The 26051-nt window shown below is 37.7% G+C and overlaps 1 protein-coding gene across 2 annotated transcripts; it reads right to left on the bottom strand.

Moving 5' to 3' along the window:
* Window positions 1–1542: 1542 nt before the first annotated feature.
* pik3cd (phosphatidylinositol-4,5-bisphosphate 3-kinase, catalytic subunit delta) lies at window positions 1543–22755 on the bottom strand. Of its 2 annotated transcripts, none has more exons than XM_042003678.1 (23): window positions 22471–22755; window positions 21577–21751; window positions 20646–20874; window positions 19679–19911; window positions 19195–19371; window positions 16514–16669; window positions 15921–16010; window positions 14776–14997; window positions 11164–11260; window positions 10688–10818; window positions 10560–10610; window positions 10259–10426; window positions 8324–8445; window positions 8086–8229; window positions 7903–8002; window positions 7656–7822; window positions 7041–7150; window positions 6806–6884; window positions 6543–6710; window positions 4475–4598; window positions 4048–4193; window positions 3828–3960; window positions 1543–3742 (listed from the first exon to the last, which is right to left on the bottom strand). In XM_042003678.1, exons 2-23 carry the CDS (start codon window positions 21715–21717, stop codon window positions 3605–3607), a joined length of 3126 nt encoding a protein of 1041 aa, XP_041859612.1. In that variant the 5' UTR covers window positions 21718–21751; window positions 22471–22755; the 3' UTR covers window positions 1543–3604. The 2 variants fall into 2 exon arrangements, with proteins under 2 accessions (XP_041859612.1, XP_041859613.1); XM_042003679.1 differs by having other exon boundaries at window positions 15921–16007.
* Window positions 22756–26051: the final 3296 nt, after the last annotated feature.

The following is a 26051-nucleotide window of genomic DNA, read 5'->3' as shown; positions in this document are numbered from 1 at the left end:
TAATGTTACTTTTCACATCTGCTTTTAATTCACAAGTAAATATCACAAGGGGGTCAACACATTGTAAAACTGTGTGGGCATGTTTCTCTGCATCAAGGTGGTAAAAATGTGATTACTTCGTTATCTATAGAACATAATGACACACACACACACACACACACACATACACACACACACACACACATACATATATATATATATATATATATATATATATATCATCACAACCATCACAGTGACAGACATTCAACAAAGAGTCTCAGGTATGAAAAACTTGACAGCACCAGGGCCTGACATGGTTCACACCTACTGGCTGAAGAAGCTAACTGCACTCCATGAGCGCCTGGCAACACAAATGACCTAGCTACTAAAGGATGGGACCCACCCTGAATGGCTAACTGAAGGCCGGACAATCCTGATCCAGAAGGATCCCCTGAAGGGAACAGTTCCATCCAACTATCGGCCAATAACCTGTCTCCCCACCACATGGAAGCTCATGTCAGGCATCATAGCATCAACAGACGAAGTGCTCGGTGAATGTCTCAGGCAGTGGAAAACAGATCATGTGGTGATGGAGGAACCATCATGGGAGGAAAAGGGATGTACCACCGACAGATAACTGAAGTGGCTGATATCGAGAAATCCTACTAATGGCTAGGAATGGCTGGACTGAAAGACAGCACAGAGGCACTGATCACAGCTGCACAGGAGCAGGCCTTGAGCACCAGAGCAATGAGAGGCCCAGTTCTACCATACAAGACAAGACCCCAGGTGTAGACTGTGCAAAGAGGCCCCTGAGACAATCCAGCACATAACTGCTGGGTGTAAAATGCTGGCAGGTAAAGCTTGTAAGGAGCGTAATAACTAAGTGGCTGGTATAGTGTACAGGAACATCTGTGCGGAGTACAGCCTGGAAGCCCCGAGGTCAAGGTGGGAAACACCTCTGAAGGTGGTTGAAAATAACTGAGCTAAGATCCTGTGGACTTCCAGATCCAGACCGACAAAATGGTAATGGCAAACCAGCCAGACATTGTGGTGATGGACAAACAGCAGAGGAAAACCGTTGTAGTTGACATCGCAATACCAAGCGATTGCAACATCAGGAAAAAGGAACATGAGAAACTGGAGAAATACCAAGGCCTGAAAGAAGAACTTGAGAAGGCCTGGAAAGTGAAGGCAACAGTGGTGCCCCTGGTCATCGGAGCACTCGGGGCAGTAACCCCCAAACTGGAAGAGTGGCTACATCAGATCCCAGAAGAGTGTAGTCCTAGGAACAGCCAAGATACTGCGCAGAACCCTCAAGCTCCCAGGCCTCTGGTAGAAGACCCGAGCTTGGATGGATGAGGGACTGCCCACAGAGGGCGAGGGGACAATTTATTTATATATACACCAACTATACAATTTACCAATATATGTGATCTAGGATGTTCAGTCAAAAATGGTAAATGATTGCAGCCTCTTGGTTTTGGTCTTTATTTAGTTTCTGTTTATTTTATTAAAACAAAAAATATAGCAATACAACAAAACTGGATCCTCAGAGAGTCTGGTTGCAAACAGTTTATTGAGAACATTTTCCTCTCAACAGCAAATGTTAGCAAATGCTTAAACAGTATGCAGATAAATTACAGCTCCTCATTAGACCTACACTGGCAGGCCTTGAACAATTTGTACCATTAAACAGCCACATTCCAATCAACTCAAAAGGCAACAGCAGTATATTTTACAGTTAGCAAAAATAGCCATCTTGTGGCTCAGCAGTGTTTAGTGGAGCCCATAGTGAGGACAGTGATAACCAATGTTTAATTCCCACAGGTAATGATTTGGTAGCTTTGTGCTGTGGAATCTACAACTACATTTGCTCTTCTGCAAATCAACATTGCAAAGAGATTTATATAAAAAGCAGAGACCATTTTAACTGTTCAGCTAAATTAAAAAGGCACCAAAAAGCACATTCATTCAAGTGGTCCTCGAAGCAGGACAGACAGCAGGATATACAGCATGTAAAGTTATTCCATAAGCACCTGAAAATTAAATTATACAGCACAATGTTAACTTAAACAGACACGTTTGTGCTGCATCTGCTATGTCAGAGTATGACAGTGATTGATATTATAAGCAAGAAATCTCTCTCATGGCATGTGGCACATCTGGTCAAAAATGCAACAGAAATCACAGTGCAAAACTTAAAAGTCAGAGTACACATCCACACACACGCACACACACAAAAAAAAGTCACGTGACAAATGTCACATTATAAGATACACTACCACAAGTTAATGGCTTTTATGAGTCTACAGATTGTCTCATCTGGACCAATGTTCAACTTTTTGTTTTTTGAACTGGCCAAACATCTTTAAAAATAGCTTGCGGTCATCTCATTATGGAGCTGCCAGTGATAGTTGTCTAATTAAATGAACAGCTGACCATTTAATAAAATTCAAGAATAAAGTCAACACCATTCAAAAAAGGGTGATAACATAAAGGCACAGCCAGGAGATGGTTTGCTAGCTTAGCAGAAAAAAGAAAAACAGGAAAACAGTAAGCCTAGTTGTGAGTCTGTCTGCCAAAATCATTTAACATAATATTTAAAGATATAAATAGATAATAGAAAAAAACCCCCAAAAAACAAAAAACAAAACACATATCACCAGGACCAGGTTCACCAGCTCCACCTGTTTCCACTTTCGTGCTAAGCTCAGCAGGTTTCTGGCATTGTATTTGACAGAGATTTGAGAATTGCACTGAACTTCTCATTTGAGCAAGAGAGCTGAAAGAGCACATCTGTCATTTAATGGACTGTAGCTGCTTGGTAACATTCTCCTGGCCAGTACAGCCCAGCGCTCAGGTATGTTATCAAAACAATAATCATAACTTGTCTTACATTAGACTGACATTTTACAATGCTTCATGTGTACCGGCACTTAAGAGAAAATATATACTTCAAGTCAATATTACACTACAATGTTACAGCGATAAGACACAATACATCTCTTTAAATTAACTTTAAGGACTTCATGAGTGGCTAAAAGCAACCAGATTAAATAAAATACAAAAAAATAATAAAAAAAATACAAGACACTATTTAGCAAAGAGGTGGTTAAAATGAAAGACAAGGCTGAGCCATGGAAGACTGTAAACTGTAGAAAAGTCTTGAGGTGAAATTTCAGATCTGGTGACATATTCTGATATCTTGGGCCACCACACAGTTTGTGTGCAGCTTGCGCTCTGCTGAGTAATGCAGTTGGTTGATGAGATTATTTTTTTACTTTCACTTCATATGAGCCAGTAGTTTTCAGGTAGCTATTTCACCAAATCTTGAATTAAGATGTAGGCTGGCATGTTTTCCAGGCTAAAGCACTCCTTGTAATGGAAAAAAGATGGCAGAGTGAGAATACTTGCGTCAAAATGATTCATCATAATCATGGCATTGTCTTTGAGTGCCTCTGCTTAGCTGTTATTTATCACAGAAAGACCAGTCACATGTAAACATTTCTTAATGCCTGTCTTTGAATGCCAGCCATGAAATTCATCACTGCTTTCTTGCTTTTTATGTCTATAAATTAAAAATCAATTATTGTTGGCAGTTTCATTGGTGCATTGCTTTTCATGGTCTATTATCTTTGGCCAAGGAGTGCATCATCCAGTTGACCTTTGTCTTCCAGCTCTCCCGCAGAGCTTCATTGAACTTCACTTTAAAATTCTTCAATGCTTCATCCTCTGATTTGCCCAAAGATAAGGAGTCCTTTAAAAACAAAAAAACAAATGGAAATATTCTTAACGTGATCCTCATTATCATGATCATAAGCAACATGATCACTGTTGAATACCTTGAGATACTGGATATCTTTGAAAGAGGACAGCTCAGGCAGCCCTGCTGCCTTCATCATAGCGAAGAGGTTGACAAACAGCGTCCCGTTCCGACACAGGATCTTGTAGGCCCGCTCACAGTACTCCCTGAACCTGACAACATGAAGATCAAAGGAGATGTTAGTAAGAACATAACATGTGAAAAAATATCAGGTTAGTCACAAAAAGCCATTATTGTACCTCTCAAACTTCTCACTGTTGTTTGTCCGTCCTTGCTGGATCACATGGACAAAGTCATATGTCAAGATAAAAGGCACGCGCTCCCTGTTGATCCCAAGTTTACGCTTGAAGTTGCCCAGAAAATGCCCGAAGTCAATGTGGAACAGCTAAAGCACAAAGTTGAAATCACTGTTAGGAAGGTTCTGAATCACTGACCACAGTCATTTCTCAATAACTGGTGGGTCACCTGAAGGAGTTTCTTCTATTATAACTACCTAGGTTAACAAAATATCTTTTACAATTTTATTAAAACTTTCCACAAGGTACTATTAAATTACATGTTGTTAAATGCATATTCACAAACAATGACTAACTAATAAGAATAAAGATGTTTTAGATTAAGCAGTGACTTATAAACATAGTGAGTCAGACATGCAGTAAACCTGACCTGTCCAGTTTCCCTGATCATGATGTTGTCGTTGTGACGATCTCCAATACCCAGCACATAAGTAGCTACACAGTAGCCAGCACAGGACAGCGTGAACTCCTCTATTGCTTGATCAAGTTTGTCCCTGGTGACAGAAAAAGTCAAGAGAAACAAGGAACCAAAGCATGAGTGGGTTCTGCTCTTACAGTACATGTACACTTCTCTTATCCTCATCATATCACAAGCATTTCACAAACACGTGCACACATATGAGCTGGGTTGTCGTCACTGCTGCCTGTCACTGTATAAAATATTTACAGAGGAGTTCCTGTGGCAGAATAATGATCGACTGTCACATCCTCTAGCAGTCTAGACCAGCACTGGGTTCGTGTTAAGCTTTTACTAACTTTTCCTTGTGTGCTTTAGGCTCTGCAGCATTTCAAGCCAATTATCCTTCTGTTCCGCTATGCTGTCAGCTGGGCCTGGGTTGCCAATATGACGTACAAAGGTTTATTCATTACATAAAATAGTCCTTGTTATTCAAGGAGCTCTTAGAAAAGAGGAGAACTTCAGACTGACTGGCACTAAATAAGCATCTACACTCATTTAATGTTGCTTGGTTTACCAGTGCACTTTAATTTGGTCTGTGACTGTTTTAAAATGAGGCACAGTAAAATATCTTTAAATAATTTTGACCACACATCAGAACACTCAGGTTGCATTCTTTGAACATAGAACAGCCTATTGTATACACAAAGCCTTTATCTGTCTATAATACCTACAGCAGCCGCATATAGTCTGCAGTGATATGAATATCAAACGCTTACAAAAAGGTTACCAATCCAAGTTGATGTTAGCACAGAATTAAACTGACAGTACTTCATATTGAAGTCAGTAAGTACATAAATCATCCACAACAGCTGAAGGTTAATAACAAAAAAGCATCTTCTTACAAGGCAACAATCTGCTTGTAAATTTTGTTCTTCTGACACTGAGGTCACATTCACTTGTAAAACCCCCCTAATCATTGTTGCAGGCCCCACCATGGTTACAGCCCCCCTGGATGACAGCAGACCTCTACCACCAGAACAGTACATATTCCATCACATCACAAAGTCAGTTCAAGAATGGCTCAAAGAGTCCAAAAGATCAAGTCCATTTCCAAACTTCCCATATCTCAATTTAATCACATATTTGTGGAATGTACCAGGAAAAGCCTGAAGAGACCCCAACCTGCAGTTTGTGGGGAGTGATGCAATCCACTTGGCCAAAATAATCCGCTGCTAGTCTTGTAATGCCACAAACTTCAGGATATCTGCAGAGTTCCAGTGTCCATGCCCTGGCAGAGCTACCTGAGGTTCTAAATGGGACCTGCACAAACTTAAGCGGGTGGTTTACATTGTGGCTGATAAGTGTATATTTTCCTGTTATATTAATAAATTATGATATTATCTGTAAGTTAATACATTATCACCCTGCATATTTTTGTGTTCCTATGGCAGGCTTAGCTGTTCACAAGAAATTAGCAACTACTTTGCCATTTTACACAGAAAGGAAATACCATCGGAAGAACACAAATACCACTTAAAATATATCTACATAGTATAAAAAATTATTTTGAATATAAGAAAGAACAAGATGTGTTTTCATTTAATGTCTGTCTTTATTTGTCAAGATCTTAATTGCTCTAGCACACAAGGAAAAACTCCATGTTTGCCTTGTGATTTTACTACATCAAAATGAACACAACACACACAATAAAACAGCAGCTTGAGCTAGTTTAACATTTGCAACTGGGACACGGCTCATATCGGAGTAGTCTTTAGAGCTTTGGGGACGCCCCTGTGTGGAACTGGGGCAAATTTCTGGGGAAAAAGCTGTATGCTAACCCCACTCTTGCTGTGATGCTATTGTGATGCCTAAAATAGTGCTTTGGCCCAGACATAAAAGACTCAGTGGTTGGTTCTTAGAGTTAAAGAGGGTCACCCCTTCCACAGAGACCAATGATGAATTTGTATGGTATAAGCAGACATTTTTAAGCTTCAAATTATATATCAAATATTAATGTGTCAAAATCCTTTATACTCACCCAGGATTCTTAGATTTGAGCCAGTTGAGCAAGGCGTCCTTGTTGAAGGCAGCAGTAGCTGCACTGTTACTGTTGTTGAGCTGGATGTTGGCGATAGTGTCAGAGTTCTTCACTATCTCGATGAGTCCCATTTTGTTTCCAGTGGACAAGCAGCCATATGGGATCATCCTGAGCGTAGATGGAGTGAGCAGAATTTTGTTGGTGTAGAAACTGTACTTTTGCTTAAAAAAACAGAACAAGAAGAAGAAAAAAACAGCTCCCACCTGAGATCCAGACCTTCTTTCTTCCATAGGTTCTCCATGAGCTGAATCATCTGGAGAGTCAACATGTCCTGTCGAAGATCTAAAAGGTGATAAAAAAAAAAAAGAAAAAAAAGTTGAATTGAATAAAATTCTAACTTTAACCCTATCCCAAACCCGTGTTTCTGCTTTTTTTTTTTAAACTATAGCTTAGTGCTGTATATGTGTGTCATTGTGTGAATGTTCTTTTGTATCGTACCATCTCCATTTTTGAAGATAATGCCCACCATGTCTCCTTGAGTTAAGGGGTTCTTGTACATTAGCCAGAGGGGCTTCATCTTAGAGTCCATAAATCTGCACTTGTCTGCACTGCAACAGCAGAAACACCATCTTTAGACATGAAATACTCAAGGACAGAGGAAAATATATTTTTTAGAAAATACAGAGAAATTATTTCTATTTTTAACTGAAACACCCAACATATTGACTTCTTAAATAATTATGCATCATTGATGAAAGGTGTGAGCTTTGCTCAGTATGAACAGTCTGTCATCGGGTAAACACAAGAAAGCACAAACACATTTTCAGGGGGATGAATATGCTCAAGCTCTGGGGAGACTAAAAAACCGGCATCCTCACCGGTTAGGATAAAAAATCAATTAAGTTGTGATGTGGTTTGATATGAAATACAATGTAAGGTCTAGTGGTCCAGTAAGATATAATTGTTACTTTGTCAGTATGACTGCTTAAACATAGTATTCTATAATCCAGTAAAACCTTGAGAGAGCATCCCCTGGAAAATCTAATCATGAAGACCAAATATACAATTATTCCAGACAGTTATGCAGTGTGTACATGTATATGTGACACTAACCAGATCTCAGAGAGGATGATACTGGGATCGAGTGGTGACAGTAGGTCCGACAGGGCCTCCAGATAAGACTCCTGCTTGATACACAGCCTCAAGTACTCCACTGTCATCTTCTGCGAGCCTGACTTGACAATGTCACTCAGGGCCTTCATTTTGCCCAGAGCTTCGGTCTAAGCGGCACAGATTGAGAATTACTTTCATACACACACGTTAAAGGGCTTAACACCATGCAAAATAAGGTTGCAATTACCTGTTTGGTTAAGAGTTTAATGTGGTGGATGTTTCCTCGGCAGTAAGCCTCAAGAATCAGGCTAAAACGTAAACTCACAGAAGCCACGTGAATCTCTGATCTATGATAAACACATCTCCAGTTAAAAGAAAAAAAGGCTGGACTTGATGTTGTTTAGTTTCATTATGTAAAACTGCATCTCACCTGAGATGCCAAAATAGAAAGTGTCCTATCCTCCTGTTGGACAACGCTCTCTCTAGCAGGAAAGTTGTCAGGTCACAGTCTAGGTAGGACTCATACTTCAGGACCTGGACCAGCTGGATTAAGTACTGCAGCAGTTCATCATCACTGTGGCCAGAGAAATTTTGTGACGTTAGCAAGCAAATCACAAAATATCAGAAGCTGTTGATTACTAAAAACAGGAACAGGAGTATGTGTGCACCTGAGCTTCTTGAGGCATCTGATAGTGAAAGAACGGACCGCGGGATCAGGAAAGCTGTAGTCTAAGAGCTCTAAAGCATGGATGGCAGGGAGTTCGGGCCAGCTCCTGAGCAAACTCACCATCTGAGAAGAAATAGATGAAAATTTTCTACCACACTGAGAACAATGAAAAATATAATTTGTTTGATTAAAATTTAATTGGATCCTCAGTGTACAACATCACATTACTCCCACATTGCTAAAAGGATTGATAAGGGAGTATTCTGATACATATTTAATAAAATGTAAATCATTTATCATATATGCTGATGTTAGTTTATACAAAGATACAAATGACTGCTTTTCTCTGTTTCATTGCATACATTAAATTATATTACTGATTAGATATAACAGTTTCACTTAAATGTTTGAAAAAAAAATGCAGCTCAAAGATCAGAAAACATGTTCAAAGACTCTAAGTACAAAATGTATTTGTATCAGTGAAAATTTTCTACGACAATTTTCAGCTTTTTTTTCTTGTAAGAGTAAATGAAAGGTTTGACCCATGTAAAGACAAACATTACTGATAATTCATCTAAAAAGCTTTGGCTTTTTAAATAATTACAGGTCAGATGAGAGCAAAATGGTCAATCCTAGTGTTTACAATCAGATGTACTTCTAATGTGTCTAAAAATGAATAAACTTGATGGTCCAAGAATAAATTAAACCAGCACGCTAACCAGTGTCTACTTTGTACTTTTACTCTATTTTTAGTTTTTAATATTTCATACCCATATTAAGGCGTTTCTCCTCAGTGGAACACAATTATGGTACTTGTTCCTTCACTACAGGTATTAGTTACTTTTCAAGTATAGTAACTAGGAGATTTTGATTTTAGACAAGATTCGACTATAGAAGAAGAAGAAGTACAAAACCTATGTAAATACAAAATTTCAGAATTTCTTTGCCTTTTTTCCCCCTTCAGTAATTCTGACAACCTAAAGGCTTGGTCTTTTGGTTAGAGTTAAATGATGTTTTTGACAGCAAAGTAACTCAAGAAAAAAATACAATCACTTTTGCCAAATCCACAACTGACAAAATTAATATAAGAGTGACTTTTGTTTTCTTTTACATGAACATCATCTGTAAAACAGAATCATGTACTGACCCAAACTAGCAACAACCTAAAGTACCTGATATTAGCATGCTAACATGCTAAGCTAGGGTGAACATAAAGCCTGAACATGTTAGCACATAAGTCAGTGCTAAGAAAGCTGTACACTAACATTTTGGTTGGTATTTTAACCCCTTAAGCCCTGACCATATATGTAGAAAAAACACCTGAAAAGACAAATCCACAGTACATGACGAGTTGCTCCACAAAAACAAGGTTCGTTTGCATTTTCTTGGTGTTTAGAGATATCTCGAGTATTCCAAAGAATGTATTCCCCGTCTCAAAAATGTTGTGTCTGCAATAAATGTTTTATTCTTGCTTGTATTTTCCCCTTTTTGACAGAGGTTAACATCAAGCTAAAAATGATTACATGCACACAGATGCCCAAAATTATTGCTACACATTAATGTTTGCACTAACATATTTTCAGTCATGTTTTGTGAACATTATAGTCTAAACTACTACTGTTGCAATTTATTATTTTCTTATAAAAGGTTATGTCTGTAATTTTTTACAGCCCATATAAGGAATAATCACGCGTTCATTTGTTTCAATTATGAGCTACAGCCCTATTCATAAAACAAGTATTATACAGTATGCAAAACATGTATTCATGAACATACGGGTCAGCAGAGACAAATAATTTCTGAACAAGTGGTGACTGTACTCTGATATTTTTCATCAGTCTATCTGTGCTAATCAAACATTTTTAGATTGGTTTTAGACACTAGAGAGAAACTGCTTTAATTGTGGAAACTCTCATCCAGAATTCTCCATTCATACCTGAACAACATCTTCTCGCTTGTTCCACTTTGTGATGAGGAGCAGTTTTGACAGACTTTCAGGGTACAAGTCGCGGATTTCGGTACGGAGATTCCACAGAAGCTCTTTCTCATCCTCAAAAATCTCTGTGAAGTTTTTGTTGTCCATGATTTCTTTAAGTTTCATGTACTACAAGGAGAAAAACAAACAGTACACAAGTTCAAATAAATTTTATTGATCAGCAATAAACAGCTATAATTTTTTTTCTATTTATTTTTTACTTTTAATTGTGCTCAAATTTAAGAAAACATCATAGTCTTACCTCTTCTTTAGAGGCAAAAAGTGCATCACCATTCTTCTCCAAGTCACTTATCTAAAAACAGATTATGTGGGTTTGACTGTGATAGAAATAAATGTTTTGACCAAATAAAGCCATTTGGGAGAAACTACCTTGGCAAGTGGAGGATAATAGAGAGGGTAGGGGCGGATATTTGGGAAGCGTATGAGAAGCCCAGCAGCACTGTCCACATTGGGGTTCTTCTCAACTGTTCCCATTGGGTTCAACAAGTCACTTTTGTCATCTGTAATAAAAATTTCAAACATTTTCTTTAAGTTTTTGTCTCCACAGTAGAGAACAATGTCACACTTTCAGACCAACAATCATGTTTTGTTACACTAATTGCTCCTCTACATGTACATTAAATTATTTCATTCTACAACCACGGTAAATAAAAAAGTACCTATTGTTCAATACAGATTTTTAATATCTTAGGAAAGCTATTTTAATAAACAAAATGTGTGACTATGGTTTCAACTTATTGCGGTTCTGTATTTCAGACAGCAGTAAGTACTGCCAAGTGTTGTGAAAGAAGCTATGAATATCTAAGGAGATTTATGGGAAGAAAGTGAGAGGAAGCAGAAAGTACCAGGTAGAGATGGCCATGTGGACAGGAGGGACTCTCCAGTTTTCAGCTGGTCCTTGTAGTCAAACACCATGGTGTTTACCCAGGCAATTGGGCAGTCCTGAAAAGATTGGAAGAGTCATGAGGATGTTCAGGTTTGGTTATAAAAGCAAAATCTGACTCTCCATTTAAAAAAAAAAGAAGAAGTGTTTATTTAGTTGAGACAATTTCAATCAAAACACAGTATCCCAGCTACAGAATATATTTCTTCAAGTTATTTTTCTCAGTCAAGGTAAAATGTTTCATAGTCAATCTAAAGACCCTTGAAATAATAATAACTCTGCCTTGACAAACACACATCCTACTTAAGTGGATTGCCTGAAGTAAAAGTCCGTATAAAGAAAAACATTTTAATAAATTAAGAAAGTTTAAAGGTGTAGTATTAGACTTTGAAGAAAAGTGCTTTGTAGCTGTAACATTTTCTATTTCAAGATTTCTTTCTGCATTAATGGAGCTAAGTTCCAAAAACTAACCTTGAATACGTGTGTGTTGTTGAAAACAAGAGTAATATATTTAAGCTGAAAGCGTGCAGTTTAAAATAAGCGATGCATATAAAAAAGAACGGCTAAAATAGTTCAACTTCCGTCTGTCTTTCTGGTGTCTGGCTGCAGGACTTCTTTTCCGGGCAACAGAAGAGAGAAGTAGCTCGGAAAGCAGAAGTGGCCTATATGCCCTTAAAACACACCTGGGCACCATGTCTGGGACATCCACCCACACAAGCTGCCCAAAGCTGCTGTAATGCTGCCAAAACAAAAGATGCAGAGACCACAGCTGCAGAAAAGGGGGAATTTCTCATTGTTCACTGAGTAGGTGTGAGGACGCTCTTTACATTGTGGTCTCACAGTGTAGTACTCCAGCTGTTGTAGTTGTGCATCAAACATGATTTTAAATAAGTAAACAACAACAGGAGGATAAACTGTTTAAATAATCTTCCTCAAATAGATTATTATTAAAATAAGTAACAAATTTCCCAGCAAGCTTTTTAAGAATTTAGCTGGAAATGTTTCCAAACAATAAATTTGCTTCAGTCGGCATCAAAGTTTGTGTTTACAAGCTGGAGTCAACTTGAAAAATGGCTATTTGTGATTAAAAAAAAGCAGCCCATCAATTTCTGTCAATTTATAATTAATTAATCACTAAATTATTTGCAGCACCTTGAAATTACAAATTAATATCAGAGCATAGAATTGAAAGGAATTGAGAAACTAAATTGATCCTCCTTACTGTTACAGTTAATTTCTTTCCCTTTTTTTTATTTCTTTGTTTTTTGTAACCATGTACCCAACTTAAACATACTTATTATTATTTATTTATTTAAATAAGGACGTCTACTAATCAAATAGTGTGTGGTAATACATACTAATATGTAAAAAGTCAAGTCAGCTTCTTATTAAAATTCCTGGCGAAAGCAGTCAAGTAGTCAAGATGAAAAAAATAGACAAAGTAACACCTCAATACAAGTTAATCTTCAGCTCAGGCGGAAACAAGACAGTAACGATCCTTTTCCACATTTTAGCAATATGTAATATAACAACTGTGTCTTATCATTAAAGACAGCAGAAAGAAATTCTCTGCATCGTTGTAAGCTTTCAGCAGCAGCAGCAGCAATCCGACATAATACAATAAAATTAATTAAATCAAAATAAAAAAATAAAAAAAAACAATGAAATTCTGTGGGCAATGTTTACTTTTGTTTAGATGCTACTTTCTAAGGCTGTCTATTTGATTTAAGTGATCTGCAACTAAAATAGTTATATTCACCCTGACAGCTGCACAGCTGACTGAACTAATCTTTATTTAGAGTAGATTTTTAAAAAGTTACTTATGACTTATGACACATTTTTATTGTATTTTTCTTAAGAAGAATTTTGATGTGGTAAAAATAAATTTACTTGAGTAGAATAATTTAACACGTGTTTGCGTATATAAACGGATGATTGGTACATTTTTCAAAACAATTATCCATTTTAAAACTATAAAACCCACCGTTTCATGCTAATGAAGCTGTTTTATAAGTATTTAACTATCACCTTTCTAATGTTTCCAAACAGAAGGGCAGAAAGGAAAAAATGAGAGAGAAAGAGACAAAAGAACAGGACTGAAACATGGAAAAGGGAAACAGACTAGGCTGCCATAATTCTAACAGTAATTATAATAACAACCTAAAACCTAGCTCGGTGTCTCTCTGCCATTCATTTTTTTTTAAGAAAACGGAAGCTGCCCCGTCTGACGGAGAACTGATGCTGTGGTCAGACGGCATCATTTTACAACGAATGTTGAGCAACTGATAAAAAATGTCTGATTGGCACTGTGCAGTCCATCTTTGTTTCACATCCAGATGGTACAACTCATGAATTGCTGTGGACAGCCACGTTCCATGAAATTGCATTCTTGCAATCAATTCCAGTCTTGTATACTGTGATATGCAAAGTAGAAGGATGAGGACAATTATTTTCTATAACATTTAAGATTTATATAAGATATAAGATTTATATGTTGAATTTGCCGTACTTCAGCACCAAAGGTTCTTGACAATATATATTAATATATTAAATAAAAATATTTTATTTATGCATATTTAACCCTCTGGTGCATGAATTATTACAAAACAGTACCACATTTTTTTAAATAAAATATTTTACTTCTACAGACATGCACACTGATTTTAACTTTTACTCAGTGTATTGATTTTTCTACTTCATCTATGAAAATATTTATAAAATAATATCTTGTCATATTAATACAATACAAATTTTCTATAAAAACACCTGGATCATTTTCTTGTCCTGTTTATCACTGAGGCAAACTTGGTAATTACAATGTATGTATATATACTATATCAAATATAGTTATTCTTTATACGTGGCAGAGTAGTGATGACTCACTAATGTCCAATAAAGTTGCTAATTTACGATCCACACCCATGCATACATTTAAAAACACCCTTTAAATTTGTGTCCATATTTATGCACCAAAGGGTTAAATCTTGTGAACTGATGATTTTGTGCTTGTAACCAAAAATGTTTGTTTGCAAGCACAAGTTACAAATAAAAACCTAAAAAAAATGTCCCCAACCTGGGAAATATTTACTGTAATGTTTGAAGGCTGAACTCTCAACTGCTCTTATTGTAAGTAAAACATTCAGTATGTGTGTGTGTGTGTGTGTGTGTGTGTGTGTGTGTGTGTGTGTGTGTGTGTGTGTGTGTGTGTGTGTGTGTGTGTGTGTGTGTGTGTGTGTGTGTAATGGTGGTGTGAAGATTAATTTAAAATTCCTTGAAAATTTTAGCCAATTCCTTCCTTCGTTGGACTGATGTACAGATAAAAGAGCTTAAGCGGATGAAATGTTAACCACAGTGTTGCCACTGAACACACTTGCACAACCAGACGCAACAGCAAAACACACCCACACAGCATACACTGACTACACGCACTACACGCTGGAGGGGAAACAGATCTGTTTGTGCCTGTTAACAAATTTACACCCACCAGCCTGAGCCCTCATCTGCTCCATCACAAGTTGTACAATTTAGAAACCACTCCCCCCCAAAAAACTGTACGGGTTTCTGAAAAACTCACCGCTTTCTTATTCTTCTTTTTGGTGCTTTTTGGTTTCTTGGTTTTCTCAATGACAGCATAGAGTGCAAAGCACAGGCGGCTCATACGGGGCAGGTCGGACACATTTATGTCAAACTCCAGCCTCTGGTCCCACAGTGGCTCAGAGCACACAGACACCTCCGAGCTTGTCACCACCTTACAGAGCAGTTCACTGCCATGGAACAGTCCGGCCTGCACCACAAGCTGGAGGGGAAGAACATATACACAGTGGTGATTAGATGAAAGCATAAAATGTGGTTTGGAAGCTGAAGAGTTTAGCAGTTGCGTGAGGACGATTGTTTGTGGAAGAGTTACATCTTTGAGATATATGATTCAGAGCTTCCTGTGTCACTCAAGCTATGAGTCAAAGGGTCTACACGTTCATAACGTAAACAGGTTGCAGTTCCTTTCAAAGTCTGTGAATTATGATAAACAGCCAGAAGAATTTAACATCCTTCATGTATTGTGTTCCAGCCTTTAGCCAAGTCAAGATATTCTCAATCTATATTCATTAAATTAATGAGTTTGTGTTTTCAAACCCATACCAACAGGAGAAATTAGTCATGAGTCACGATGCTCTGATCGAGCAACCGGAAGAGCACTTACACTCAATAACCCACATAAACAGAAGCAGTTTTACAAATGCAGACACGTTTCAGTTTGACACTGTTTTTCTGAAGTGGAACATATAACAAGTAACAAGTGAAAATTTCTATATCTTTTCTGCACTCATTTACTAGGAAATTGTTGGAAAAAACACTGAAAATGTTAAGTCTGAAGATAAGTCAGGACGGACCTGCAACACTAACAAAACGCATGCAACGCTTTGAAAGAAGAAGTGCATCTGTAAGTGAGACAAGAGAGCATGAAGTCTGTCTTTTTCTTAGAATCTAGGCCTCAGAGTGAGACGTAAAAACCAGATAGGCCCTCCCCACTTCCTGTTTTGAAGTTTTAACCAACCGCCTTGATGAATTATGGGAAACGTGTGGTCTGGACCATGTGACCCCCTGTCATTTCATTTCAACTCTGCTGTTCATACAACTGAAATTGAGATATTGGTAAACAAGTCGATGCCACATTTCATTGAGCAGCAAATTGAGAGAAAACCCACGCAAAACCACACCAACCTTCATTCCTTCATCTGCATTGACTCGGCTGCCCTGCACCAGGTGAATACAGAAAGACTCATTGATGGACCAGAGAGAGGAGGTGTTCTGCTGTAAGAAGGGGTCAAATAAGAGCAAATTCAGTTATTTCCTGCTCATATTTAACTTGCATTTATACTTTTCTCTGGAAGCCAAGTCATGAAACTGTTGCTAAACTTTCCTGTTTAGCAATAATGCCAAAAGAAAGATGCACAACACAACAAAACATTAAAAAAAAGGAGAACAGAGTTTAAAACTGAGAAACAAGCGAGCAATTTAAGCTAATTTTAAAACATTTTATCATTATTAGCTGTACATATCGCTTAATTTTTTTAGTAAAAGTCGATAAAACCTTAAAAAATCTAGTAACTTTCATCTTGCGAGTGCACTTCCAAAGCGTGTAATACAGATGTTAAACTACAGTAGATGTAAGCAAGGGTGTCAAAGATGTCAGTTATTTACACAGTGCTGCCCATTATTTTTAAAGTGTGTCAAAGTCTGCAGGCTTGTTCAGGACAACTGCGATGAAGAAAGAAAAACAAGTGCTGCTAAGTTAATAAAAAAGGACTACTTACTTTCTTCACGGGCAGAGGAGGAGGTCTAGATAGGGAACGACTCTTATAATTCTGGCTGCACATTCTGCCTTGCTCCTCCTGATATTTGCTGATGGTGGAGTGATGCACCATGATGAGTTGAGGGTTTTGTCCATTTCTCAAACAATAGAAAATGTACTAGGAGGAAAGAGACAAAGATGGACATCAAAAAGAGGCATAAGAAGGTATTTTTTTATTTACTGGTAGAGCTATCTGTCAGCCTACCCACAGATTTTTCCCAGTGCCCTGATAGCACTGGTTAACTCCTGAAGGCTGTTCATTTGCTGTAGGTTAATGCAGTCAAAATCTAATTATGTGTGGATGGATGCAGTTCCTCTCTACAGGGCTGCTAGACAGATATGAGTCACCCCTGCAGGTAGCTGGAGTTTCAAAATCAACAAAAGAGACTCGAGCCACCAAAGTCTCGACTCACACCACTTTTGATCTGACAATCATCTTTGCTATTGTGGACCACCTGCACAGGGCAAAACTCACAGGCAGCATGTAGACAAACAACACAACATAAGACAGAAAAAAAATGTTCTCCATGTTTCACAGTTTCAATTAAAATGACCACAACCCTCAGCAAATCAATCTAAATAAACTAAAATTAACAGATAGTATACAAATAAATAAATACAGTGAAGACGAGGAGGATTTTTTTTTAAGTTTAATGGGTTAAAAAATTAAAAATGAAAGCTGAAAATCTGCAAGGAGCTGGCATGTACATAAACTGAAAATCTGGATGAGAAGGAAATACATGGCAGAGGCTACAAGCTGTTCTGGCAGACACGTTTTCATGGCAAAAGAGAAGGACCGTTGGAAACAAGTAGTGTGACATCTGTGCTGAATGCCTCTCTGCAGCAGATCCAAAAGGTTTGTGAGGATAAAACATGCAGAATGACAAAATATCATGGAGAAGGGAAACCAGCTTAAATCAGAATAAAACTTAATCTTAAGAATGAAACTTCAACATGACAACAAACACTAAAATAAAGACTCATATAAACATGATTTGTGGCTACATGCATCTTTTTCAGAACGCTCTGCTTTTTGTGCAGCAACTCCAAAGGTGCTGATGTTGTCACAACAGCTTTTTTTAATTAACACATAAAATCATAATCAAATCTGTTACTAAGGAAAAAAAGCAACTTGTTCTAGTTGTGACTCTTGTTTCATAAAATGACAAAGATGAGTGATTAGAAAAGTTCTTTTGTGGCATTGGATCAGCTGTAGAACAACTGTTGTTGGTAAAGATATAAATTAAGTGCATTAAGTGCAGGAGCGGCAGCTTGTCCTGTGGGCCACAGTAGATGACACTAAAACTCCGAGGGACTGATCATCTCCCCGAACCCTGGAAATGAGTCCTAATTAAAACTGTCTAATTTTTAACCTTAAACAAGCTTGAAGCTGGGCTCTTTCTAATATGATCACTAAAAACTGTGGCTCTCATTGGTGTGCTGGATTGTGTCAATCAATTATGAATGAATCAATTACGGAAGGTTAAACACGGTGGGACAAATATGTATAAAAAAGGAGGGGTGGGGAGTATTAAAGACAGTATTATTATTATTTTAAGAAAGATGCTTTTTATTCTACATGCTGGCAGGCGGCGTATCATAGTCCCTGGTCAGCACTTTTCTGCCAGAGAAAGGGGCTTTATGAACATGTACCCTGGGACTGGCAATGGTGCCTCAATGTCCAATGTTCTTATTAATCAAAAGATGCCTAAGGAGTCATTTAAAGAGCCCATGTTATGTTCATTAACATATACATTTTTTCTGGTCATCGACTGGAAAATTTTCACAACATTTAATGCTTATTTTCATATTATACTTTGCTTCAACACTTTTTGTTACCCTATGACTCTGTTTTGCTCTTGTCTCTTTAGCATAATTCATTTTTATTTAGTTTTGATCTGTTTTATTGCTTTTATTTTACTTTATTCATTTAAATTGTTTTATATTGTTTTTATGTGCTTTTATTTGACCTGTTTCAGATGTACAGCACTTTGTTTCGGCCGTGGCTGGTGTTAAAGCGTTTTATAAATAAATGATCAGTCATAAAAGGCCCAGTCTGCTCAGCTTAGTCAGCCAATAGCTAAAAAAATAAATGGCTAAATGCAAAACAGCTGCTCGCTCTTTGTCTGAAGCATTCCAAACCAGCAACCAGATAAGTTATATGCAAATTGTGTTACAGTGGTGTCAGTAAGAAAGGGAAGAAAGGTGTGGATGACAAACGAGGGAAACGAGATTTAGGGAAGTTCAGTAGAAGTGCTTTCTGTGGAAGAGAGCAACTCCTTCTTGTGTGCTTTGCAACACTGCAAACCTTCTCAATGTAAAGGATAGAAAACACCCTGGAGGTAAGAGACTAACATAAAAGGAAAATGTCACATTAAAGCTATATCACCTCTTTATATCCTAAGAAGTGTTAAAAACATAATAAAGCCTGAAGGTTTTTGGAAAAACAAGTGAGAGCTATCTACTGTCTTAAAACTTCTTTCTCAGGTACTGAAGCACATTGAAACATGAGATAAAAACTTGTGGAGCGTAAGCCTTCAGAATGTGTTGTAAATAATTGTTCTTGCCCTAATTTTCATAAATATTTGTAAATATAACACAGAATTATTGTCCATATTTTTCACTTTCACTACAGGAACTCACCTTAAACTGGCACAGAGGATGGTTCCCATAAACAAACTCCCATCTCCCGTTGACCTGCAAGGTGTAGTCTTCTGGCTCCTGCCGTACTGAGCGAAAGACAGTGGCCTTCTTCTTGAGGGCGCTCTTTATGAGAGTCACTGGGAGGTCCTGAGGGTCCTGCTGCAGCATGAAACTCTCCTGAAGGAGCCACAGATGCCATAATTCAAACACAGGTGTAAATTTTACAGAAATGCATATAGAATGTAGCTCTGGTGTTTGTGGATCTGGTGGTTGAGTGATCTGTTGAAGGTGGTGTATGTGCAGTGGGAGGGGGATTTCCTAAGGTGCACACTGTAACTTAAAACCATCCTCCACAACAAGTCTACACAAGGTGGAACTGGAGTTTCTCCAATCAAAGCTAACGTGCTTTTTGTGGGCTTCACTATTGTCGCTCCATTAAAGCGTAGCACTAGCAACTCGACTATATGAGTCAAAAACAACTTACTTCACAAGCCTCAAACTTGACATTTATGAAAATCTTCTTCATGTTTTTTGACTTCATGCTCCCACACTCTAGTGGAGAGCAGCGTGGCTCCAAGTTGCATGGAAAGCTGTACTCCATCCACTGTTTCCATGGCAAGTCCTGTCGCTCCTGAGCCTTCTCTTCGCAAAATGTTCGCATCTTCGCTCGAAATTCATCCACCTCGTGATTCTTCTGGGCATCAAACTCATGCAGACCTGACAGTTCATAAAACAAAAGAACACAGGAATTATGCAGTGAGATTTACTTAAGTAAATATCTACTCATGGATTTTAACTAAGACACAAAGAGGTCCAGAGTTCTTTTAATCAGAGTGTAAAAGAAACAAATAAAAATAACAACCAAGCAAATAAAGAGTTTTCTTTTTATCTTAGAAGGGATTGAGAAAAGAGATGACTTTTGTGTCAAAAGCTTTATTTGCAAGTTATCATAAGCTTAGCGGCTCTTGTTGGTGAGTGTCTGAAATGCTCAATTTTAGCTCGGGTGTCTTTGAAGCCACCACACAAGTCATCTGAAAGCATTATTGAAATATGTTTCCTGGTCATGTCATTGCATAACGTGAGAAAAGCTTGGACGGCTAACGAGGCATTCAGGAGCTTTGTTTTCTGTGGGAGAAAAATAACTGGCTTTGGTATGTAATGCACTGAAAGTAGGGGAAAACTAAATATGAACAAAGAGATGAAATGAAATGGCAATTTAAAAAAAAAAACACTTTGTTTCACTTTATCACTAAATACGAAATATTAGTCAATTATTGTTTAATTTCTTGTGAAATATTGCAATGTTTATGACCAAGAGAACTGCCACCAGGCTAGCACAACTTTGCAAGGTTTAAAAAAACACACTTATTTCTTTGATAACAAAAGAATCTTCATCCACCAAAAAGGTCACTGCAGCTCTGGCAGCCTTATGAGACAGGGATGCTGCTGACCTTTGCCAATTAGCAGGCTGATCTGGGTGTTGGTGAGTTTCTCCACTCGGTTGCCCTCCCTCGCCACCAGTCTCAGAACACACATGAAAGGCCGTACATCACTTATCCGTCTCGACTCTTCCTCCAGTTCCTCCCTCTCTGCTGTCTCATTGATGCAGGTGAAGACATACCCATCAGGGTCACCCAGTCCACTAAAGAGCGCCTCACTTCTGGCATTTTTCCAAACCATCTGAAACAAAAGACATCAGCAACACATAAATATTAGAGCTTGTGTTTTTTTGTCCTAAAGTCTGCAATGTGTTCTCTGTGCAGGTAACACATATGCTTGAAGAGTTATATAAAGGCATTTAAAAAGTGATTCAGTACACCTCAGCCAATTTCATTGGTATTTTTTTTAAAAAGAAAGACGAAACTATCAAAAAACAAAACAAAACAAAACAAAAAAAAAAACCCTGATAGCTTTTGAAAATGTCAACAACTCCTTGTGAAATACCAAGACATGAGATATGTTTAAAGGTTTTTCATCATCATTTCAATCATTACTTAACACAGTTAAATCAAACAGCATGAAGAGCCAGAACTGTTGGCTCGCTCGCACTTCACAGCAGTTCTGCCTCAACAGAGAGCTGGCTGTGTTCACCAAGGAGCAAAGCTCCTCTAAAAGTGGCATCACAGCTAGCAAGCATTGCTTGAACTGTGATGCTTTTTAATTAGTTTAATGTCTAAAGGAAATATAAACTCAGGTAATTTGTATATGTATGTATCAGTCACAGCAGCATTTTGCGGCTGTGTTTGCACCACTCGGACATACAGTGTTATCTTATGATAGATGCACAGTGTATGATTAAAGCATTCATCGTGTATCAGTAAAAACAACAACAACAAAACAGGAGTTAATCAGTCATTAAAAGAAATGTGTGAGGAGACATACTTTTTTAATGTTTTTGATGGTGTCATTCTGAGACACTGGAAATTTAAGGAAGATCCCGGTTGGCAACAAGAAGTCCATGAAAATCTCTTGGTCCCCCTCCTTCTCCCACTCCTCCTGCATCCCATACTTCCCCGGGGGCATGGTGATGGCCTCTCATTTACTGTCAGCTCCCCTGCTGCTGATCGGAACAGAAGTCCACACAGTTAGTACAGCCAGGGTAATAGGTCCGCAATAACATGGGCTACTGTCATGTTGTATGCCTTGTGACACTGTTGTTTATTCTCAAAATCTCTTTACTATCTTTGCTAGGCTGTTGTTTGAAATCAGGAAGGGAATACAGAGTGACTATGACATGCATTAATGTCTTAATACGTCAACTGCATCTTAGCTTGCATCCACATTTTTAAGAAAATAGAACAATAATATATTTGAAGGTAACTGAGATAAAATTATTGAGTTTGTGTGTTGGTATCAGCTTATAACTGGCAGTGTAATATCTTTGGCCTACATAATTAATAACCTTTACAGATTCTGTCAAATTCTCAGGGTCAAATAAGGTGAAGGCACACTGCAAAAACTTCAGTCCCTTGAATTATACACACTATAAAGTACAGATTGATTTTGGGTATAGTAAACGGTGTGTTGAATGAGCTGAATTTTCCCAGTTTTAATAACAAGCGTCAGCAGATTTAGCATCTGTATATAAAAATATATCTGAATGGACCCTCGGTGTAACACTGACGGTGCAAAATGTTCTTAAAATCAGTAAAGGAAATGACAACAGATGGTACACACAAAGAAAGAAATCTTACATCAAACGTGCTGTCTGAGTACAACTTAAACGTAGCAAAATGATGGCGCGAGCTTTGTCAACCTGTTGGTGTCCACACTTGCCTGTAAGCCCTACAGTCCGGTCATTTCTTCATGTTTTTTTTTTCTTATCGCAGCGGAGATGGAGGTTGTAACATCACGGCAGCATGTCCTAACACCTGCCAATCATTCCGTAGAGAGGTTCAGAAAAGCGTTCAGAAATCCACCAGTTTAAAGAGAGGTTCTCGGTTCAAGTGTTTCCCAGCCTGGGTCCTTTGCGCTGTCATCCATGCGGTGATGCTGCTGCTTTGCGGCCGGCTGGCTGACGGACTGAGCGGCTGCGCGCTGCCTCTCTGCTCTCTGAGGGCCAAGGGACCGTCCGCAAAGTGTCTAGTTCGCATAAAGTGTAACAACGTTTCTGCCTGTAACTCCCGCCCTCCTCCTACTAACTGTGCATATAGGGAACCTGAATGTGACGCGCACACACTCAGAAGTAACACTTGTAAACTGCTTTTACATTTCCTTGATCTGACAGGAACTACAGATGGAAAGTAGTCACTGGCTAAATCTGGCATATGTCCATTAATATACATTGTCCCTTTTAAATACATACATTTTTAAAGCATTCACAAGAATGTGGTAGTTTATTGTCAAATTATAGATAATTCCAGTTGTTTTGTAGTTGTAGCTCAAACTGAATGTCTTTGTGCTTGAAAAAAATCAGTCTCCAAATGAAAGCAACAGTTCTACTGTTTTTAAAAAGCTCCATGATAAAAGGTAAAGTTTACACAATTAACAGGTGACTGCATATGTGTATTATACTTTATTTTTTAATTACTGTAACTGGAGTATTAATGTAGCATTTTCTGTCTGATATATCTGAAAAGGCATGTTTATAGCCAAATGATAACATACATCAAAATCTCGTGAGTTTTAAAAACTGTTCAAATAAAACAGTATCACTCAGAACCTGCACTGTGCAAGAAATAGGCTTAATATAAACTTTTATCAATGATTTATTAACCATTAGCTGGAACTTTATTGTTTATTATATGGATATTAAGTGCATCATGTTCATTATAAAACTAACTTTTAAAAAAAATATTTCAAAGAAACAGCAACAAAGTTAGTTGACTTAAAGGATTTATTGGTTATTTGATACACAACATATGCTACAAACTCTTCATCCATTTGCTTTCCTTCCATTACTTTCATGCTTCGAAAGTCTGATACACTGAGACCCAGAATAGACTGACTTTTACCGTAAAGTCTGTCTTCCTGCATTTCAGGTAAAGCCAGTTTAACTGTGGCATGATAATTATTTTTGCTTGTAGGATAATGTTTATGTAACATCCACATCCATGATTTAATTTATAAGACAAAAAAAGTAAGTCAAAAACACTAAATAAACAAATACATATAGTATTTTGTGAACACTTTCTGCAAGTCTGGTATTCCAAGTTTAGATTTCTGTCATCAAAGGGAAATTCTTTAAAATGGGAACCCTGCCTTCCTTTTTCTTATTTCCACATGATAACAATGAAGCCAGTTAAATTTCATTTTTGTAGCAGTTAGCGAACAATGACACCACACTCATGGAAGTGCAATGTAAACCACACCACCACGACCATCCTGTAGAAAGGGGAAATAAAGGGGCCAACATCAACAGTATATTAAAACTTTTTACTATGTTTATTTTATGCACAAAAGTGCTTGAGGATTTTTTTATTCATTGCCATATTATATAAGAAACTTCATGCAGATAAAACAAACAAACAAACAAACAAACAAACAAACAAACAAACAAACAAACAAAAAAACAGTTCAATGTTTATGTCATTTTTGTTTAATCAGTTTCATTAACTCATGTTAATCTTCTCGTGATGGTGGTCTCATATTTCTGATAAGCCTATGAGGCTTCTGCCATGAGCACATAAAATCAGCCTAAATCTGATTAAGTGTTGTTAAAACTGCAACGTGTTTATAAGTTAACTTTGGGCCAGCTGGTATAAAAACAGGAAGTGATCGTGCAGAAGAGAAACTTATCAGCCTGTTCAACAGACTCAGAGCACAAACATGCTTCCCACCCTCAACCCGTAACTATTTTCATCTAGGAGTGTAAAAAAACCACCCCATCAGGAGACAACATGCAGAGCTAAGACTGTTTAGCTGTGTATGTAAAAAAAAACCGCAAGAACCTACTGTATTTTATTAAGTTACAGTTAAGAATACTAGTCTAAACTGCACATATAAAGCACCTATATTTAAACCATCTGATGGTTTACAGCTACATGCAGTTATACAGCCATCACTAGCATTACTCATTTTTTTCAGTGCATTTAGACCCCAAATACTTCAACAAAAGATTTACCTTGACAGCCGGTGAGCACAACAATAACTTGATCACATGGTGTTCGGATGTGTGGCCTGTTTACTGTCTTTTAGCTTACCCACAGCTCTGTGGTGGGGGTCGGGAAAGGGTCTTCATTTCCTGTGTACGCATTGTCTGACCCTATAAGCTGAAAACAAAGACGAGTTAATTTGCTCCAACCAAAATATTCTTAAAACAAAACAATAACACCAAGTTTCCATTTTACACGTGTACAACAGAGTTGCTTTTAAATGTCTTGGTCTGTAGCCATCCTCGCCACAAGAATGAGGATAAACTGGTGTGATTTGATAAGCAGACAGCTTAAGGGGCAGCTTTGCTATTATTTAGCTGAAAAAAAAACAACTGTCCAGTATTTGATACTGCTGGGACACTCCAAAGAGTCTTTACAGAGAGGTTGGTTTTAGAGGAGGCTCATGCTGGATCTTTGCGAAGAGGATGAGAAACTGTTGACTCAAAAGGATCACCGTCCAGAGAAATGCCGTAAATAAAATTGATATAATTTGCCTGTTTGTTGGCGAAGATTCATAACAAAACCTTAAGTCAAGATATGAGTGTGTAGTGATGCTTGCTGCCGTAAAACTCTGTTAGAGTAATGATGAAAGTATAAGCAACTCCTAAAATTGATAGACACTGTACATAAAGACATCTATGTTTACCATCTGACATTTTCAGCTTCTGTTAGTTGCTACAGCTATTAGTCAAGGTGCCATTTACGCAAGCAAGAAGGCCATCATGGTTTCAATGCAACTGTAAGATGTTGTCATGAGAAAATGGCCTTGTTTGTTGTTCGGTTTGAAAAAACATACAATTACAAGACAAAATAACATGATAGATTAAGACAAAAAAATGTCTGTTTAGAGAGTAACCATAAACTCCTGATCCCACAATAATAAAGAGCTGGCCATACGGATCTAGCCATTGTTGTAAAAAATGGGTTAAACTCATAGCTATGACAGCTTTGTGTGTGTAAAAATGTACTTAAATGTCCATTAGTTTCCTCAGATTTATGGTGGGCAAGATAATCAAACACTATCTTGTTGTGGAAGACTTGGGTGTGTCGGCTTTAATGTGTGAAATTGTGCGTCTTGGAGAAGGAGGGGGGCTATGACCTGTAATGCTTGTTCTCTGTTTTAATTCATAATCATGTAGAAAAAGGAAGTACCCCCCTCTTTGAGAGCTTATGTTTTATGGACTTGATTATCAAAAACAATCATTACATTTGAGATTAGGCTTAAAATTCTCCCTTTCATTAAAGCTTATAAATGAGCAGTTC

The sequence above is a fragment of the Melanotaenia boesemani genome, chromosome 13 (assembly GCF_017639745.1).
Source record: "Melanotaenia boesemani isolate fMelBoe1 chromosome 13, fMelBoe1.pri, whole genome shotgun sequence".
NCBI classification, from domain to species: Eukaryota; Metazoa; Chordata; class Actinopteri; order Atheriniformes; family Melanotaeniidae; genus Melanotaenia; species Melanotaenia boesemani.
This window is presented reverse-complemented; position numbering and strand designations above follow the sequence as displayed.

Excerpts from the sequence above, each read along its gene's own strand:
- pik3cd (XM_042003678.1), bottom strand. The coding sequence starts at position 21,717 with ATGCCCCCGGGGAAGTATGGGATGCAGGAGGAGTGGGAGAAGGAGGGG. Across the intron at positions 10,819-11,163 it reads CACATGGCCATCTCTACCTG|ATGACAAAAGTGACTTGTTG; the intron begins GTACTTTCTGCT and ends TTTTTATTACAG. Across the intron at positions 10,427-10,559 it reads TTTTTGCCTCTAAAGAAGAG|TACATGAAACTTAAAGAAAT; the intron begins GTAAGACTATGA and ends TTCTCCTTGTAG.